Below are 18,994 nucleotides of genomic sequence, written 5' to 3'. Positions count from 1 at the left end.
AAACACCGTTAAAAACCACCGAGACCACTCTGAGAGACGGCTCAAACACTCAACTCTCAGCGGACCTGGCGGTGACTGCGGGCCAGGCAGCAAGCCTCTGCCCTCCCTTCGGCCCCACACACCCCAGGGGTCCCCTCAGGGCTCCCCTCAGCCCCGGCCGGGGCCGCCATGAGGCGAGCCGGGGCCCGCGCTGGATGTGGCGGCTCCCGGCGGGCCGGACCACGCGGCCCCGCGGGGGGGGTGCCGCTGCCGGCCCTGCGCCTCCCCCTTTCTCGTGGGTTTGGTAGCGCCCGTGCGCTACGGCCGGCCTTCGGGCGAGCCCACGGCGGGGAGTTGTAGGGGGGAAAGTGTGGTGTTAAGTTGGGGAAAGCGGGTGGGTTTTGGCTCGGCGTGCTGCTAATGGCTGCATAAAGTTGGACTGAGAAATGCGCTGAGGTGACAGAAGCGCAGGGAGCGCCTTCATCCGGCCGGCTAACTGCCGCGGCGCCTCCCGCTTCTCCGCGAATGGTTCGGCCGAACCCCACCTCGGTATCCTGCACCGAGCCGCCATGTTGGGCTCAACCACCGCCAAGCGGGGGAAACCACAGCACCACCAAGCTTGAAATAACTCCTTTCCTCTGCCATCCGAGCACCGAGCTGACACCCAAACACTCATCATCCACATTAAAAGTCTTATTGTGGCGAAACCATCGTCGCATGGAACCTAGGGCGGATTAAACCCTCCTTTTACCCCCCCCACACCCCGCGGCAGGTGGTAGGCGCCGGGGCCTGGCGCACATGGCCCTGGCGGCCCCTCCCGCGCTCCCTTTGCCGTGGCGGCGGAGCCGGGAGCGCCTCATGCAGGCCCCGGCGCCCAGCCCCGCGCCGCCCCGCGCCCAGGGGCCGGCCGAGGAGCAGCCCGCAGGGCCGCCGCCCGCCGAGCCGCCGCCTCAGGACGAGAAGGAGGAAGGGGACGAGGAGGGAGGCGAGCCCGAGGCGCCCACGGGGCCTGACGAAGCCCCGCAGGCCGCCGCTGAGGAGGCCGCTGAGGAGGCCGCGCCTCAGCCCCCCGAGGCCGCGCCTCAGCCGGGGTCCGGCCGCCAGAGCCCTGACAGGGAGGAGGCCGGGCCCGAGCCCCAGCCTGAGGTAGAGCCCGAGGCCCAGCAGGAGGAGGAGGGGAAGGAGAAGGAGCAGCAGCAGGAGGAGGAGAAGGAGGAGGTGAAGGAGGGGGGGGAGGCTGAAGCTGAGGCCGAGGCCAAGCCCGAGCCTCCCGCCGAGGCCGAGCCGCCGGCCGAGCCCGGAGCGCCTCAGGAGGACAAGGCCGGGGAGGCCGCGCCCGCCGAGCCCGAGGACGAGCTCTCCTTCAGCGACCCCGAGGACTTCGTGGACGACATCAGCGATGAAGGTGGGGGCCGGGGGGAGGCCGGGAGGCCGCAGCTGGGCCTGGGCCGTGGGCCTGGGTTGGCAGCGGCCGGCGCCGTCGTGCTGGACGCGGTTAATTAGTGCGGGTTGTTAATTTCCTGCTGAGCTCCGGGTCCGTGGGAGCTCCTCGTGAGTTGCAGGCAGCGAGGGGAGTGCTGTCTGTGTGCCTCCGTTAGTTAAAGTCAGCTGCTGTGACCGCGGCTTTAAATTCCTACCCGGCTGCTATGAACCTGGTTCAGTCGGTTTGTGCTTTTTCCATTCATCCTGAATAAAATAAGTAGATAAGCAGCGTGGGTTTGGAGTGAGTTACTGCTTGTCAAGAGCTGGCCTAGGTGCTCTGTGGCCAGAAAATGTGGAAAACGTATTGTTAGGAGAAAGCTCAATTGCAAGGCTTTTTAATAGGGTTGGGTATTGGCTCTTTGAAATGGCTAAACCTTGTGTAACTACACGGTTAATTATGCAAATAGTTGCTTCTGGTGTAAGAGAATTAAAACTGTTTTAGTATTTTTCTCTTTCAGGTAAATCTTTCTCGATGTGCCGTGTCAGTTCTTGAGTCTGTTTTGCCAATGCTTACTCTGACAGAAGCGCTCTCGTAGGAGCTCCTAATAGTTATGTGTATCAGAACTGGGAAAACGTTTCTTAAAGCACGTGATAGTTCCTAAGTCAGCTGGCTCTTTCAACTGGCAGTGGAATACCGGTGATAATTGTGCTTTCTAGTGTTCCAGACCTATGTTTAGCTTGATAAATAAGTAGGAAAGTATCTTAGATTAAGAACATATGTTATTCTTAGTTGACTGTGCAGCTCTTTGAACACATGTTTTTGTATCCCAAAGAGACTTCGGCAAAATTGTCTGCAAATACCCAGTTGGGTTCTTTTGTCTAGTGAAGTGTTTGCTCTATTTGCTTTATCTACATCTGGGTTTATGATGTTCGTTTCCAGAACCGAGGCATATTTCCTGTCCGCTCCTATTGTATTATTTAGGATTAATCTAGTTAACTCTTTAGCTGTATGAATAATACTGTTAATGGCTGAATTGCAGTGTTTAGGTTTAGTCACTCTTGCTGGTCTGGTTTTCCATCTGTGTGCTGCTTCTTGAGCTTCCTTATTTCTTTTGCCTTACCTTGAGAGCTGCACAGGAGAAGCAGCATCGGGCCATCAGTGTCACTGAGCCAAGGTTATCTCAATGCTTATGATAACATTACCTCTTCAAGAACAACTTGGAAGTGAATCAGCTTTAGGATTAGACCATCTCAGATGTTATTTTAACTTCTTTTATTTCCAGAATGGTGTTGGCATAGCAGAACAGCTGGCTCACATTCAAGAGAATGTGTCAGATAATCACCCAGATGCAATGAAGAAGTTTTAGCTCAGAAAATGGCTGTGTGTCCTAAAAATTCTGCTAGCTGAAGATAGCTGTGTCCCCACCACACCCCTCTCTTCTGGTGGGTGGAAAGAGCTGGCCAAACCAGCTTCCTACCTTTTGAAAGATCCCTTTGTTCATAATTTTGAATTTAAGGTAGAGGAGTTGTACAATGCAGTTATTGGCACTACAGTTCTGATTCATATGCAAGTAGACAATGCCCTGTATTGAATCTAACTCTGCCTTCCTTGGTTTGTCTACAGCCTACGAAGCCTTTTGTGAGACGTGGTATGAAAAATGACTATTAGTGCCTAAAAAAATTTCTTCTTTGTTTTTTTTTTTTTCTTTCTTGTAGGCTTCTGTGGAAGTGTCCTTGCTGTTCCTTGTGGGATGCGCTTCCATTTTATATGCAGGGAAAATCTAAGATAGGGGACTCTAGAATAAGAAATAGATGTACATGTTATTTTGCTGTAATATCAGTTTTTGAAATGCCTTCTTTCAGTCCTTAGTTCTCATAAGCACTGCAGGTGTTTCACTGCATGTCTCAGAAATCTTAGGCAAGTGAGTACCTAGCCACAGCTCCATGTATTGTTAGCTACCCAGAGACTGGCAAAGTCCTGAAAAAATGTCTGAACTTCCAAGTATATTTGCAACACTCATCTGTGCTCCTTTTTTCCTGAGTCTGTAACCCGGAATCTTTGCATTGTGCGCTCTTCACTGACTGCTCGCCTCGTTCTGAAGCGTAAATTCAGCGTAAATTCATCTTCAGCCACTCTTGGTTAGTTGTTAGAGACTTCTGTGAATGAACCCTTTTCAAAATGGATAAGAAGTTTCATACATTAGGCTTGTTAGGCAACTTGTTCTGATAGCTGACTCTTTCACAACCTAAAACTGACTTCATTCATAAAACTTCTGCTTCTCTTGTACCAGTGGAAGTGGGGAAGTGTGTGTGTGTAGGGGCTTTAGAGCACACAGTGCAAGGACTGAACAAAGTACCCCACCAGCAAGTACCATTATGGGATGGTAGGAAAGGGGGTTAGTGTGGCTGAAGAATATCCAGGGTATGAAAAGGTGTGTGCTTGCATTCACTTGTTGCGTGCTTAATGTGACTTGACTTAGAACACCTTCATTTTCATGTTTAATTAAAGGTTTTGATGGAGCTTGAGTTCTCAGCGATAATTATAGTGATGCTAAGGCATGCAGAGCTTCCAATGTGGAAGATCGTTTTGAATTATGCTAAAACTCTGGTAGCGTGGAAGGGAGGTGCATGTTAAATTTATCAATGTCATCAGGTTATGATCTGGGTAAGTCTTCTTGTCAGAGTTCAGGTAGTAAATCCTAGGGTTGTCTGCTCTCTCAGGGGTTTTGAGGACTTTGTGAGCCAGTTCCAACTCCTGAAACGAGCTACTAGTATGCCCGTTGGTGTCCTCTAGGTAAGGTATTTCTTTAAGGCTTCAAGAGTAACTCGAAATTTGTGAAGAAACTGAGGAATCGTGTCTTTTGACAAGAAGTAGTGTTGAAGTGATCTGTATTCACTTCAGTTGCTTCTCTGATAAAGGCTTTGTTCACCACCCAGATTCTTATATGATTGTTGAACCATTTTCCTGAATTTGAAGCCTTACCTTTCAGTTCGTGTCACTGTTCGTTTCATCCTTCAGTCTTCCTCTTTCACAGTGTAGACTGGAGCCTCAAATTCTTTTGTGCTTTTTGTTTGCAGAACTACTTGGTGATGTACTGAAAGACCAGCCGCAGGAAGCAGATGGAATTGACTCAGTAATAGTCGTGGATAACGTTCCCCAGGTTGGACCAGACCGACTTGAAAAACTGAAGAATGTCATCCACAAAATATTTTCCAAGTTTGGTAAAATCATCAATGAATTTTACCCAGAAGCAGATGGCAAGACAAAGGGGTAGGTCATGATCACACCTGCTGGAAATAGGTTTGATGTGCTGCTCTGACTGATTTACGCTTGGTTATTAATGTCAGGACTTCATGGTGAATTTTTATGGTGGTCTCTTACCATGGGCATCGTTTTCTACCTTAGCCTGTACAATCTTGACATCTAGTCTGAGCAACAAGCAGAAGTTCCTGAGGGAATGGAGGAGCTTAGTAACTCCTTAAGTTACAGCCTGGGGAGGTTAATTATGGAAACAAAGTTTAGCTGGGTTTGGAAGTCAAATTTCTGCGTGGTACTAAATGAGTTTTTTGGTTAATTTCCTGCCGTGGTTAATAAATAGATTAAAAGTCCATTTTAGTTAAAACTTGGCAGCAGTGGATGTAATGTTTATTGCAGAATGGACTGTCGATATTGTATTCTGTCTCTGCCAGTGCTTATGTTAACATTAATGACTTGAGCTTCCTTAATTCAAGTAGCCCTCCCCAGGGCTGTTTTGCCAACCTCTGATCACTGTTCCAGGTTAATTGCAGCACCTGAAATCGAGAAGAAAGCTGACCAGAAATGATTTTCTCCAGAGGGAGAGGGCACAGAAAAGAGTTGTTGTCTGGTTTCTCTCCCTAAAATCCATCTAATACCTGGAAGGTTTTACTAAGTCTTGTTACTGAGGTTGGAGTAGCATATCCATTGAGAGGTATCCATTAAACGTGGGATTTCTGGGGTGAGAGATCCTTATTTCTGTAAGGTCAACACGAGGAGAAAAATCATTCTATCTCTGTGTTCATGTGTTCTTCACCTTTTAGTGCTGCTGCTAGTGCTTGTTTTGAAAAATTAATATCTAATATTTAGGGGAAAATATCAGAGGCAGTGTCTGGTAGTCTTCAAGATACTTCTGGTTACTTCAGGATACTGAAAGACTTCCTGAGTCTGCTGGATTATAAATTAGATTGTGTTAGTGGCAAGGAGGAAGCTGAATTATGTTGAAAGTAAATGAAAAATAAGAGCTGCACTTTGAAGGTCTAAACGAGCAGCTACAGCAAGGCTTGCAATTTTTAAACAAGGTCTGTCATTCAGCTGGGAAGAGCTGCATACTTGCCACTTTTTTTTTACTAGCTTTCGTTACAGTTTTGTGATTTCACATTTTTCACCTACTGTAGCCCTTTTACAGAAAGGATATCAGTTAATTCATATCTAGTCCATATTGATAAAGTATGCCCATGGTCAAAGTGGAAATTTTTACAGTAACTGATTAGGGACAAGACGAGAAGTTACTCTGTAGATGGTGGGTACTGAATTCCGAATTCATCTGTGTTGTGTGGAATTTTTTGTGATTCTGTCCTTTTACCAATGAACATATTTTACCAATGAACATATTTTTGTATTCCTGCATCGTAGGTACATCTTCCTGGAGTACATGTCTCCGTCTCATGCAGTGGATGCTGTGAAGAATGCAGATGGATACAAGCTGGATAAGCAGCACACCTTCAGAGTGAACCTTTTCACAGACTTTGATAAGTGAGTGCAGCTATTGTGCTACACAGTTTTGGGGATTCTAATCAAGAGAGTACCTACACTAAGTGTAACCAAACAAATTGCTCTTCCAGGTACATGACAATCAGTGATGAGTGGGAAATCCCTGAGAAACAGCCTTTTAAAGATTTGGTAAGGTTGTGTTTTTTGTTTTTTTTTTTAAAGTGATTATTAATAATGTACATTAATGATGTTATGAAAGTAGCAATACCACATACTCCTTTGTACTCACTGTTGTAAAGTGACAGGAAGAACTTAAAGGTTGTGTTTAGTAGTTCCACATAGGAACTTAGGATAAATAATGACTTCACACAAGTAATTTAAAAATAGAATTTTGAAAGCATCTCTTTTTTAAAGTGTTTGAGGCCTACCTCTGTTTCTTACCGCTAGCTTTGTAAAATGTCCTGTGGAGAAAGTTTAAAATAATTTGTGCCAGAAGTGTCAAGTATCATTGAACTGCCTTAAAGGTCCAACTTCTTATGATATATTCTGTTAGTTTCCAGTAACCACTGGTCTGGATTATTTAATATCACTTCAAAAAATTTCTTTGTAATGGTAAGACTGTGAAGTTGCATGCTCTCTGAAGACAGACTTCCACCTGCCAGGTAGATAGTAATTTGGAGAACTTGTCTTCCTAGCCTTTGACTCACTAATGATCTCTTGTTTTTCTTTAGGGGAATCTGCGCTACTGGCTGGAAGATCCTGACTGTAGGGATCAGTATAGCGTGATCTTTGAGTCAGGAGACCGGACCTCCATTTTTTGGAATGATATCAAGGAACCGGTTCAAATTGAGGACAGAGCAGTGAGTGTCCTGGAAGTGCTGTACAGTGCACATACTCTGTCAGTCTCATTCATTTTATAACATTACAGTTCTCTTGGTTTAAAAAACATCTTTTTCCCCCCATTATTGAAATACTTCCTCTTCCTTTGGAAGAGAAGCGGTGAAATTACACCCTTTAAAATTAGACTTAGCTGCTTAGGTGAAACAAATGTGGAGTTAGCTTGTCTGTTTTTCCTTTTCTTTACCTCTTCATGATGCCTGTTAGTTCCATCATCTGTATATTATGAGTGATTCAGAAAGATCTGTGTATGCAAAGTCAGTTTGAGGAATACTATTCATTGGTGCTGAATATGCTCTTAAGCATGCAGCTGCTCATCACTTTTTGCCTTTCTGCTGACTGCAGAGGTGCTGAAGAGGAATAGCTGGTTTGGTAACACCATATAAAAGGGAGAGTTAGCGTGCCTGTGTGCTGTAGCCAAGTTCACTTGCTGAGGAAACTGCAGAAACATTTTCTTCATAACCATTAGGTGCTGCAGTAGAAAGAAAGGTGGCTCTGGGATGGAGGCAGCTTTGCTTATCGCCATGGTTACTGGCTGTGATCTATATGGCTGATACCTCTCTAACTTAGCTGAAGGTCAAGAGCTGTAGTGTTATTAGGAACTTGACTGCTTACTCTTACTTCTGAGAAAGGCGTTTTCTTGCCAGAGCCGAAACGCTACAAAGACCACCACGCCTGTTGGGATGATTCAATTGTCAGTTACCCTACAATGCTTGTCACTGTCCCTGCAAAATATTTTTGTGATCAGTAAGATCAAACAGTCTCAAATAAGTTTTCAACCTGAAGAATAAGTACTGTGCATTATGTGCATGGAATTTAAATCCACAATTTAACATATGACTAATTCTGAGATCTTCACTGAATAAGTGGATTTGTGAAATGTGATGCTACAAGCCACACGTTAAGTCATCCCCCTTCAGTAATTCTGAATGAAGCTAAACCTTTCTGCATGCATTTTAATTTTAACTTTTTTTTAATTGCAGCGCTGGACAGAAACCTACGTGCGTTGGTCCCCAAAAGGTACCTACCTGGCTACCTTTCACCAGAGGGGCATCGCACTTTGGGGTGGAGAGAAGTTCAAGCAGATTCAAAGGTTTAGTCACCAGGGAGTACAGCTTATTGACTTCTCACCCTGTGAAAGGTATGGTGTATGATGTTGGTTTGGGGTAAGGGAACAAAAGCATGAAGTGCATGCGTTCTGTCTGGTGTGCTTTCAGATTGTATGTGACTGCCCTCTTTGGTTCTCTTCTGCATTTGGAAGTGCAGCTTTTCATACATTTTAGAATGAGTGGAACTCTGCCTGACTTTTTGACTTCAGGAAAGATACTTAACATAATCTGGAATAATTGCTTTATAAAACTGAGCTGATAGAGTATCCTTGAAGTCTTCGTTATTTGAGAGAATGGTATTTTCTCTCTTCAGTTGGATAGGATGTCCATAGTATTAGATTTCTATTTCTTTGGAAAAAAAAAAAAATTAGCTGAATAGCATCTTCCAAGTCTATAGTACTCAAATTACTTTTTAAAAAAAAACTTTCTTTCACATTAAAGAGCTCTTGAGAAAAGGCTACAATAATTTTAGGACTGAGATGCATCTTGTTTGGCTAGTTTTCAAGCAAGATGTTTGGATGTGATTATTTATCTTTAAACGGAGATGTCTAGCATACCTGTAGTTCAGGTTAGCAAAGGCTGGTGGATTTATATGTGGTTTAAAACCAATTCTGTTCTCAGGGCAAACCTATATAGTAACTACCAATGTATTTGTTGAATTTCCTCTCTTGTAATATCAGCGTGAGAGAACTTCCACATAAAACTAGAGGCTTTTCAGCTAGAGATGCTAGGGATTACTGTGTCTTGAAACTTTTTCGTCTGCAAGAATCCCATTAGGAGAAGTGCTGTGTGCAAGTGCATTTTATTTTAATATTGTACAGATGAAAATGTGCTTGTTACTGATGTGTTAAATGAAATTTCAGAAGTGAAATTGATTTATTTCCTTTATAGATATTTAGTGACCTTCAGCCCTTTGATGGACACGCAGGATGACCCTCAGGCTATTATCATCTGGGATATTCTGACTGGGCAAAAGAAACGAGGATTCCACTGTGAAAACTCAGCTCACTGGCCTATTTTTAAGTAGGTTGCAAAGCAGCATTTGAGAACAAGTAGTCCTAGACGTTGTTTAATAAGTAGATAATTCCTATCTAATGTTCTTTTTATATTTGCTTAGATGGAGTCATGATGGTAAATTCTTTGCTCGAATGACTTCAGATACCCTCAGTATCTATGAAACACCTGTAAGTTCTTGTTTTTTTTGTTTGTGTTTAAGTTTTTTTTTTTTTTTTTGCACAATGCTTTTTTGCATTACAATGTCAGCATTTCCAATGGTGTCTATTCTAAAATACATGTTTTAATAATGCTCTGTAGAGTTTAAAAGGGAGTAAATCTATTTGCTTCTGTTCTCTTGATCTTTCCTGGGTGAAAAAACTTCAGCTGACCCTGACAGCAAGTTTCACACTGGTTCTAGAAGCCCCGGAGAGCTCAGTATACTGCTCAAGAGTCAGTAGGATTAAAGTTATGTGATACCTCTGAGTTCTCAGTAGCCAATGAGTGCCAGAACACCCAGAAGACTATAAATTGCAGCATAATCTAGTTTGTTTTATGTTTTCATTATAACACAAATTTCTGTACTCATAAAAATCATCACAGGATTAATTCTATTGGTAGTTGTGGTATATGTGTGTTCATAGTACAAAATAGAGGAGAAATGATCTCTCAACACCGTCCACAGTTCCCTAGTTTGTGCTCTTTTAATAAGAATAAAGGGACACATGTACATGCAAGAGTGTTGCTAACTTGAAAATTGTCAATTTTCTCTTTTAGTCTATGGGTTTGTTGGACAAAAAAAGCTTGAAAATCAATGGGATAAGGTGAGTGTATTCCTTTGTAAAAATAAGCACTCTTTTTATCAGAGACTTTCTTGTGATGAGATGAATCTTTATGCTGATTAGAGCAAATGACCTCATGTACTGAAGTGGTCAATCTAGACAAGCTGGAAAAAAAAATAGAAAGCTCTCCACTTACTGATGTACAAGGGTGACAGCTTCTGTGCTTGGAAATCCCCTTTGTGGCAACGTTTAATCAAGGATCTACCTTAGTATCCTTTTGTACTAAACAGAACAGGAATGCAGCTTGTTAGGGACTACCTTTTAATTTGTGTGCTGGCTTAAAGCAGTGCACTGTATGCTGCCTGTTGGCGAGGAACTGGTCTGTTTTTGTGTATGTTTGCACACTAATTCCTGTGGCTTTTTTGTGGTACCTTTTGGAAAGCAACAAAAAAAAAGTGTACACAGTTGCAAAAGCATTGTTTCCAGTGTAATTTCATAGAGGGGAATTGCTAATTGGTTTAATCATGTTTCTTAGATCTTCTGGGTTTACACAGTAAAAGGGTCACATCTAGTTAGTGATTTTTTTTGCTGTTTTGGTAACATCGAACATACTGCAGTTTTAAATGGCAGTTAAAAATAAGTTATGATATATATGTAAGTTAGTAAACTGTCTTCAGTTGTTCATCTGTATCTACAACACTCAGATACAGAGCTGAAAATGGTTTCTGTTTGTGGTCTAACTACAAATTAAAATGGAACTATGTTTAATTTCCTTCCTGTAGAGATTTCTCATGGTCTCCAGGTGGTAACATAATTGCTTTTTGGGTGCCTGAGGACAAAGACATTCCAGCAAGAGTGACCTTAATGCAGCTGCCTGCTAGACAAGAAATCCGTGTACGGAATCTGTTCAATGTTGTAGACTGTAAACTACACTGGCAGAAGAACGGGGATTACCTGTGTGTGAAGGTAGACAGGACTCCAAAGGGCACACAGGTATGTGGATTCTGTGTTCATAAAACTTGGTTCCACCTCATGCTGATACTCAATTTTCTTATAGTGCTATTTTTCGGTATGAACACTGTAAATTACATGATGGAAAAAATAAAAATAGTTTTGACTTGAGTTTAGATCACGTAGATGCAAACATTACATACGTTTGGCTCTCCAGGATTGGTTTTGAATTTAGGCATACTTTGGACTTAATTTTTAAAATGAGAGCTAGATGCCTTAGATCTTTTCCTACTTACTGCTAAAGTTGGTTTTGAGTTCATAGGTCATGCTGCACAATGTATCTTATGTTTATCTGCTTTAATTAAGTTTCTTAACAGTCTGAAAGAAACAGATTGTTGTATACAATTCTTTTGTTATTATTTATCAGAACAGAACGATTTAGAATGTGTTCAGTAATGAGGCATACAGTATTTCTCTGCTCGTTAAGGAAAGAAATGTTGACTCTCAGTTCTCATCCTGAGATCTGACAGGCCATCCTATGCCTGACAGTTTAAAAAAACAAATTGTTTGTTCTACTGCTTCTGTACTGAATAATGAGTTGATCTTGACCTTCACAGGGAGTAGTGACCAACTTTGAAATATTCCGAATGAGAGAAAAACAGGTTCCAGTGGATGTGGTAGAAATGAAAGGTAATTCCAATTATTTACTCACTTCCGATCTTTAACTATTTTATTCAACATTTTTTTTGGTAGACACTTGCATGTTTGTTAAAAGCTTCCATCAACATGTGACATTTGTTGATGACAATTAAGATATTTACGCTTCTGATGGTAGCTATACTATTCCTGTTGCTGGGCTACTTATGTAAAGTCTGGGAAGTAAAAACTTTCATTGCTGTTCATGTTTGTAGCTCAGTTTCAGGGAAAAAAAAAAAAAAGAATTGACAATACTTGGGGAAAAAAAAAGTCTGAATGTATTCATTCTGTAGCATATCAGAGATATTGGAGCTGTTGTGTCTGACCAAAAACACTTCCCATAATGTCCTGCATTTGCCTTATCAACCTTTGTTTTAAAAGGTAGTCTTTGTGGCTGAGTTGAACTGATATGTTCCCTCTGCTTAGCATCCTGGTGTTCTTTGATAACTGAAAGCTTTTTATAATTGACAGAGTTTTGATCCCTCTTTATTTTTGTTACAGAAAGCATCATAGCCTTTGCTTGGGAACCAAATGGAAGCAAGTTTGCTGTATTGCATGGAGAAACTCCACGGATTTCAGTTTCCTTTTACCATGTTAAAAACAATGGGAAAATAGAACTCATAAGTAAGTGACTAAAAAGCCAGTGAAAGATGTAGATGCCAAGCATTTTGCCTGGCAGTAAACTCAAATTGTGGCTGTTTGTGGTAGATAGTGTGGCATTAGGTGCTATGCATGAATGACATGGCGTTCAAGAAATCTAGGCCTCTGGTGACAGCTAAACTGTTTTCATATTGAATCAGTCCAGGGTCTGGGAGTGACATGTTTACAAGCCAGAATGATTTTGTGGTCTTGGGAGGTTTGTGCAAGGCAATAGCATAGACTTACTTGGCTAACATGTGACAACATTTTTTTTTTTCCCCAGTTGGGTATTGGGCTTTCTGATCCACTCTTCTTTTCCGCTAGCTTTGTATGTTTTAGTGCCACTGGGTTTTGTCTTCAGAAATGTAGAGCTAAGGACTGTTGTGAGGGCTTGCTTGCAGAGTTCAAAAATGTCTTTTGGGGAATGGGTGTAGTAACTGCTTGTAAGCTAGCTGATGACATTGGATTGAGATTTTTTCTGGACTTGTTTCTTCCCAGAAACGTTTGACAAACAGCAGGCAAACACGATATTCTGGAGTCCTCAAGGGCAGTTTGTAGTGTTGGCTGGCCTCAGAAGGTGAGCATTGCTCAAGTTACTGGACACAACATTCCTTTTAAAGCATGAAAAAAGACTAGAGTATCTCATGAAGAAGTGTTTGCTATCTATGTGAATGCTTTAATATGAGTTTTTATTACTTAAAAAGGCAAAAGAATCTTACTGACTTCAACTGTTTACTTGTATTGAAGAGGCTTTCTGTAAAAGAATGTTAATTTTGACCTGTGGTAATTTGTCAGTTGGATTTTAATAGGTACTTGACCTTATTAAGGCTTAAAATTACTTAATTAAAACTCTCTCCCAGTTGCCTTGCTATAATTCTGATATGTCTTTGCAAAATAAAGGAAAACAAGATGCAGTTCCATGGTGTACTTTGTAACTTCTACTTGCTATTTCAGTCACATCAAAAGACAAATGAACTTTTCAACAAAAAAGTGGATATTTAGAAAGACTTCTTAGCTGCTTGTTAAACACTGACTAATCCATGTGGCTCCGTAATGCATTTGTTGTTGTGAAAGCCTCATGCCTTCTGGTGGGCAATAATACTCTCACAGTACTCTTATGACAAAGCTCTACTGTAAAAGTTATCAAAAAAAGTTCATGTTTGAGCAAGTAAAACTTATTTTAGCCAGAAGAATAGTATTTGGCTTTACATGCTTTCAGATGAACAGCACTACTTATCTTAGAAATCCATTTTAGTTTTGGACTTCACTCCTTAAATGTCTAAGCATATGATTTTTAAACTTTGGCTGTAATGTGGCTATAATATATTTTCATCGTGACTTTAGGAACAGATGTGAAATGGGTTAAAGGTCACTGAACATAAAAATGACGGTTGCATTCTTACGTGCATTTTTTGTTTTATTCATCACATTGTTTTCTAGCCACAGGCACGTGTTACTGGTATGAGCATGTTTCTTGGTCGCTTGCTGAGAAGATTTATTGTAGTGAGGAGCTGTAAAGATGTAGCTTGTGAAATCTGTTTTTAAAAAAATGGGCTATGCTGGCATGTAAAACAATCTCTTGTTTTGTCTTTGCAGCATGAACGGTGCCTTAGCATTTGTAGATACATCCGACTGCACCATGATGAATATTGCTGAACACTATACAGCTTCAGATGTGGAATGGGATCCTACAGGCAGATACATTGTGACTTCTGTGTCTTGGTGGAGCCACAAGGTAGTCATTCATTCTTCCTTTCCTTCCTATTCCAGAGGTATTGACAAGTGCTATTAGTTAGGAAGAAAAAATGCCTGTCACTGGTCATACAACTTGTGCCTGGCACCATAGTTCTATGTTTGTTTCTAAACATCAGTATTTGTCTGGGCCATTGGCTTCACTGGTTGTCCAGAGTAAGTTCTTGAAGGGCAGTTTACAAGTCTAAACCAAGTATCCTTTTTCTGAATGTTCATTGTCTTTACCTGTTTGGAACTTGATTCTCTGTGTGGGAACTTGATTTCTGTGTGGTCCACACAGAATTATTATGTCTACTTTCATGTGGTTCCGACCACTGTACTGTAATCCTTTCCTGTACAAGCACAGAATGAGTTTTTTAGAATGTGTTAGAAGGGCTTGCTTAGTCTTAAACTGTTGTGATCATCCAGAAGATAACTTTATGCAAAGCTTCAGTGAAACAAATGAACTCCATTTTGCTGTGGAATTTAATTTCTGCAGTAAAGACACAAACAAAAGATCATCTCACTTCTGTTGACTAATTATGCTAATTTTATTAAAAATAAAAATTAATTGAGGATCAGAGTAAAGTTAGAGCTTATCTTGACGGAGGCATTGCACTACTCTTCCAGGTGGACAATGCATATTGGTTATGGACCTTCCAAGGCCGTCTGCTTCAGAAAAACAATAAAGACAGGTTTTGTCAGCTTCTGTGGAGACCACGACCAGCTACCTTGCTCAGTGAGGATCAGATAAAGGTAGTGTGTTCCACTGACATGCCTGTTGATGTTGTTTTGGTATATATGCATGCTAGGTTTACTTTTCTCAAGGATGAGGTTTGAACTGTTAGAGTTTCGGAATTGCCTTTCTTCCCAAACTTGTGTGTGTGTGTGGGGGGAAAATATTGCCACAGGGGACCTCATTTCTGGGAACAACTGTAAATGTTACCTGTTTTTTAAGTTTGAAATAGAAGTAGTGGCCGGTTGTACTTAAATTTAAGGTACAGCGAGAGGCTATAAAGAACAACAAACCTGAAATTAGCTGTCCAGGCTTCCACAATTGAATATTTATGGAAGTGTTTACATCTTCTGTAAGCCAGGAAGAACAAATAGAATTACAGTGAAGGGGAATTGCCAAGAAAAGAGATGTTTTCCAAAAATGCAAAACCTGTTTAGGCATACCAAAGGAATTCTTGCAGAATATAATTGCTTGTTAGTCTGATGTCCTAGTTGAAATAATATTCTGTTTTACAGCAAATTAAAAAGGACCTGAAGAAATACTCAAAGATATTCGAGCAGAAGGATCGCCTGAGCCAGTCCAAAGCTTCAAAGGCAAGACAATTTTGGAATATAATACTGTAGATGAAGCTCTTGTAACATGCATGTTGTTACATTGTAATGTTCATATATGTTAGATTTTTACCTTTTATAACAAACATCTGTGTTCACGTTAATCCAGATGTTTAGACTCAATTCTCATATGTAGTTCAGACAGATGCCACTAAGCTCAGGATAAACAGTAATGAGTCTGGTGAGTCACTGGTGATACCTCATTAAGCAAAAGTTGGTAAAAATTTGGTGGTTCTTAGTGAGTTGCTGTATTAGCCACTCTTTAAATTAAAAAACTTTTTAAGAATAATCAAAATAGCTTTTAGATTATATGAAAGATTTTGCTTTTTTAATTTTTTTTTAAGTCAGTAGAAGGTATGTTCATAAGGGGCAAAAAAAAAGTGCCTTGCTAACAAATGCATTCTGTATGGATTTGTTTTATTGCGGGAGCTACCAACCTCTTCTTGCCTCTGTAGGAGCTGGTGGAGAGGAGACGTACAATGATGGAAGAATTCAGAAAGTACCGCAAGATGGCACAAGAGCTGTACATGGAGCAGAGGAACGAGCGTTTAGAGCTTCGAGGAGGTAAGCCATGCACATGGTACTTGTAAAAACTTGATGTTAGATAACTACCACTTCTTGCCAAGCAATAAGTGTTTAAAAAAAAAAAAAAAAAAAAAACCCACTTACATTGTCTCTCTTTATTTCCTGCTAAAGCTTATTATCCCCTGTTCTCTGAAGGTTTTGTCCTTCTCCTGAATCACAGTCGATTTTGATTTTGCACAGGACAAAACTCAAATAGTGCTTTCTGTGTTTTATGTAGATTATTTCTGCTTCAAGGCAAGCATTGGCGTTGACCTTAGCATAACTTAGCATGAACCTGTGAAAAGATTCAGGTGTTGTGTATAATCCAAAAAAATCCTCAGGCTCTATAGTGAGAGACAGTAATGCCTTGTTTGTCATTTAATTTTATTAACATGTCCTTGTTATGATTTAAAGCAACAAATAGTTCTTAAGTTCTTATTTTGGTGCTGTTTTAAGGACTGTGCCTAGCAAGAGTATCTAATCTTTCATTTGTTGCCTTGTTTAATATAGTGTTAACACTTTCTCTATTCCAGGGGTAGACACAGATGAGCTGGACAGCAATGTTGATGACTGGGAAGAGGAGACTGTTGAATTTTTTATCAATGAAGAAATTATTACCCTTGCAGAACCAGAGTAATCTAATAAAACTGTGGTAAGATAGCTTACCTCTCAGTGGAAGGGAACTTTTTCTATTAGCTGCCACTACAGATTCAATAATTTGTTTCAGTAGGTTGTCTGCTCGTTGCGTGGGTGTGTGTGCTGTTCTTGAGTTCGTTTGTTTTCTGTGGTTAGAGCAAACAAAAGCATTCTTAAGTGATCAGACTGTGAGATTTACAAGCTGTACTGAGCAGAATATCATCTGTGCCCTATCTTTCCGGAGTGATCAAAGCTGTGATAGAGCTAGGGTCAACTTTTAAACACAACACATAGCAAGATCATAAAGTTGTTAGTAGGAGAAGTTGAAGTTAGCATTAGATGGGAATTTTGCTTTTTGTAAGAATGTTATGGTAGTTAATACTGGTCAGGGCTTTAAATACCATGCTAAAGATAAAGCAAGTTGACTATGGGCTGATATAACGCTGAGCAGATGTTTAAATAGCCACTTGAAATCTGCTGTCACTTTCTAGAAACATTGGTTAGAATTTGGGTAGCAGCACTTTCTCACTGTCACTGCTTGTTGCTGAAATCTTTATTTAATCCAGTACTTGTCCCAGTTCTGCTTTGTAAATTCATACGGTATAGTTGTGTGTTGAAAACTGAGGGTAGTTTCAGCAGCTGATGCAGAAGGTCGTCTTTTGAAGAGCTTGAAATTTATGTTCAGGAGGAAATAGTTTGTGAAGGCACTCATGTAGGACGTAAAAATCGAAATGCATTCCTGCTCTGTCATGTTTAGGACTTCATGTAAGGAAGCGGAGGCTGGAAGCATGCCTTTTGCAGCTGTCACTGTACAGTTCTGTAGTAGTTTCCTGGTATCTATGGAGCCAAAATGAAAGAGCAGTACACCTCTTGTACCTAAAGAAAAACTAATAGCCTTGATATTTGCAGTTGTATTTAGATCTAGTTTCTAGTTTGTGTCCTGTATGTGGGAGATCTTTTATGGAAGAAGGAGGGAAAGAAGCTATGTAGTTTCTAGAGTTAAACAGTTTAAAAGCAGGTGAAACAGATGCTTTTGTAGCTTTTTATGAGATAGCATCTGTGGTTAAGGTCGAGCTGTTTGTATAAGGCACAGTAACTGACTCATCTCTTTTTTTCCTTTTCCGCAGCACCGCCATATCTTGTGCTAAAAAGAAGTTTGTTCGTTTTCAGAAAGCCTACGTTGGAATTTTTAATCCATATTCTTGCACTCTGGAAGGGTGGATGCATCAGATTTTCTCCATTCTGACACATTGTAGTGCCTTCAAGTCTTACTGCCTGCTGCAGTGAGATACTGAAAAGGCGCTGCTTTTAAATTTTTTTTAGGGTTCAATTTTCTTTTTAAATCCACTACTTACCAGTATTTACTTCCTGACTCCTGTGCAGTACTTGCCAACTGGCAGTTTTTGATGACTGCCAGTGAAGTGAAATTCCTCAGTTGACATCTCTTACACAAACCCACACACACAATGTTTCTGTTCCAGGACTCTTTTTATGTCCCAAGTGCATGGACAGGTGTTCACTTTGTTTGGGGAAAAGTCACCAGAACCATTTTTCGTATGATGTGTTTTAGTGTGCTGAAGCAGCACTACAGCGGGCTATATCCTCCTCCTTTCAGATTGTGAAAGGATGTCTCCCTTAAAGAGCTGAATATGGAAATAAAAGCAGACTGATACTAAAACCAGGCTGGCTCTGCGTTGTTTGTAGGGAATCTTTCCCTGAATGATCAAGCATACCCAGATTAATGCAAATGTTTGCCCTATTCACTTTATCGTTGCTTTGGATTGTTTTTTCCCCAAAGTTCCTGTTCTTGTATAATGCTGAAGTTTTTTTTTTTTCCTTTGCTTTTATGGTGGTACAACTCATTAATTGGACAGATTAACCTGTTAACTGTAGTGAAGTGACTGGAAAATAAGTGCGTTTCTTAAGCCATTTGCAAACTCAAATGAGCTTAGGGAACTCCTAGATTAGTTTGTCTTACTAATGACCACTGCAAGCCTTCTGAGAAGGTCTGTATATGTTTGCCTTATTCTCACTGTTACACATGTAACTTCATTTCTAAAGACCTCTTCCTTTAGAGGGGAAAAGTGTCCTTAAAGCTGGTGGTGCAACTTCTCTATATTCATACCTATACGTAGAAATTCTTTTCTGTATATTGACAGAGATTGCTGGCCTGCTGCTTTCCCTTTGAGGGGCAGAGTTTAAAAGGAGGTATTCACCTGTCTCCCTTCAAGGGCCTGGCCAGTAATTGCTAATACAAGCCCTCTTGATTTGCTTTTATTACAACCTGATCTTACTTACGTAGCAGTTTCTATGACGGTTCCAAAGTGGAAGGCAAAGGGTACCCCCACTCAGCTGGCAGCAACCAAGGGACATTAGCATTTTCAGCACTCACTTTCCTTTCACCTTAGGTGAACTTACTGTGATAGCAAATGCTCAGGTCCTTCAGTTCAGTCCCGTGTTCCCTTCCCAGGAAGGCTCTTGAAAATTATTGTTCCATAATGATGGTATTAATTCAAAGC

General features: G+C 41.0%; 1 protein-coding gene across 1 annotated transcript; it reads left to right on the top strand.

Moving 5' to 3' along the window:
- Positions 1–807: 807 nt before the first annotated feature.
- On the top strand, positions 808–18,156 carry EIF3B (eukaryotic translation initiation factor 3 subunit B). The gene is made up of 19 exons (XM_032197523.1): positions 808–1,384; positions 4,480–4,672; positions 6,053–6,172; positions 6,262–6,319; positions 6,862–6,990; positions 8,011–8,168; positions 9,028–9,159; positions 9,254–9,320; positions 9,907–9,953; positions 10,694–10,904; positions 11,480–11,552; positions 12,060–12,182; positions 12,696–12,774; positions 13,794–13,932; positions 14,559–14,684; positions 15,180–15,257; positions 15,731–15,839; positions 16,373–16,491; positions 17,603–18,156. Exons 1-18 carry the CDS (start codon positions 838–840, stop codon positions 16,474–16,476), a joined length of 2,493 nt encoding a protein of 830 aa, XP_032053414.1. The 5' UTR covers positions 808–837; the 3' UTR covers positions 16,477–16,491; positions 17,603–18,156.
- The last annotated feature ends 838 nt before the right edge of the window (positions 18,157–18,994 follow it).

Source organism: Aythya fuligula, chromosome 15, assembly GCF_009819795.1.
Source record: "Aythya fuligula isolate bAytFul2 chromosome 15, bAytFul2.pri, whole genome shotgun sequence".
NCBI lineage: Eukaryota > Metazoa > Chordata > Aves > Anseriformes > Anatidae > Aythya > Aythya fuligula.
Note: the sequence above shows the minus strand (reverse complement) of the source record. Positions and strands in the feature narration are given on the sequence as shown.

Coding starts and splice junctions, on each gene's coding strand:
- EIF3B (XM_032197523.1), top strand. CDS start 838: ATGCAGGCCCCGGCGCCCAGCCCCGCGCCGCCCCGCGCCCAGGGGCCG. Junction 8,169..9,027: donor GACTTCTCACCCTGTGAAAG/GTATGGTGTATG, acceptor TTTCCTTTATAG/ATATTTAGTGACCTTCAGCC. Junction 14,685..15,179: donor TCAGTGAGGATCAGATAAAG/GTAGTGTGTTCC, acceptor TCTGTTTTACAG/CAAATTAAAAAGGACCTGAA.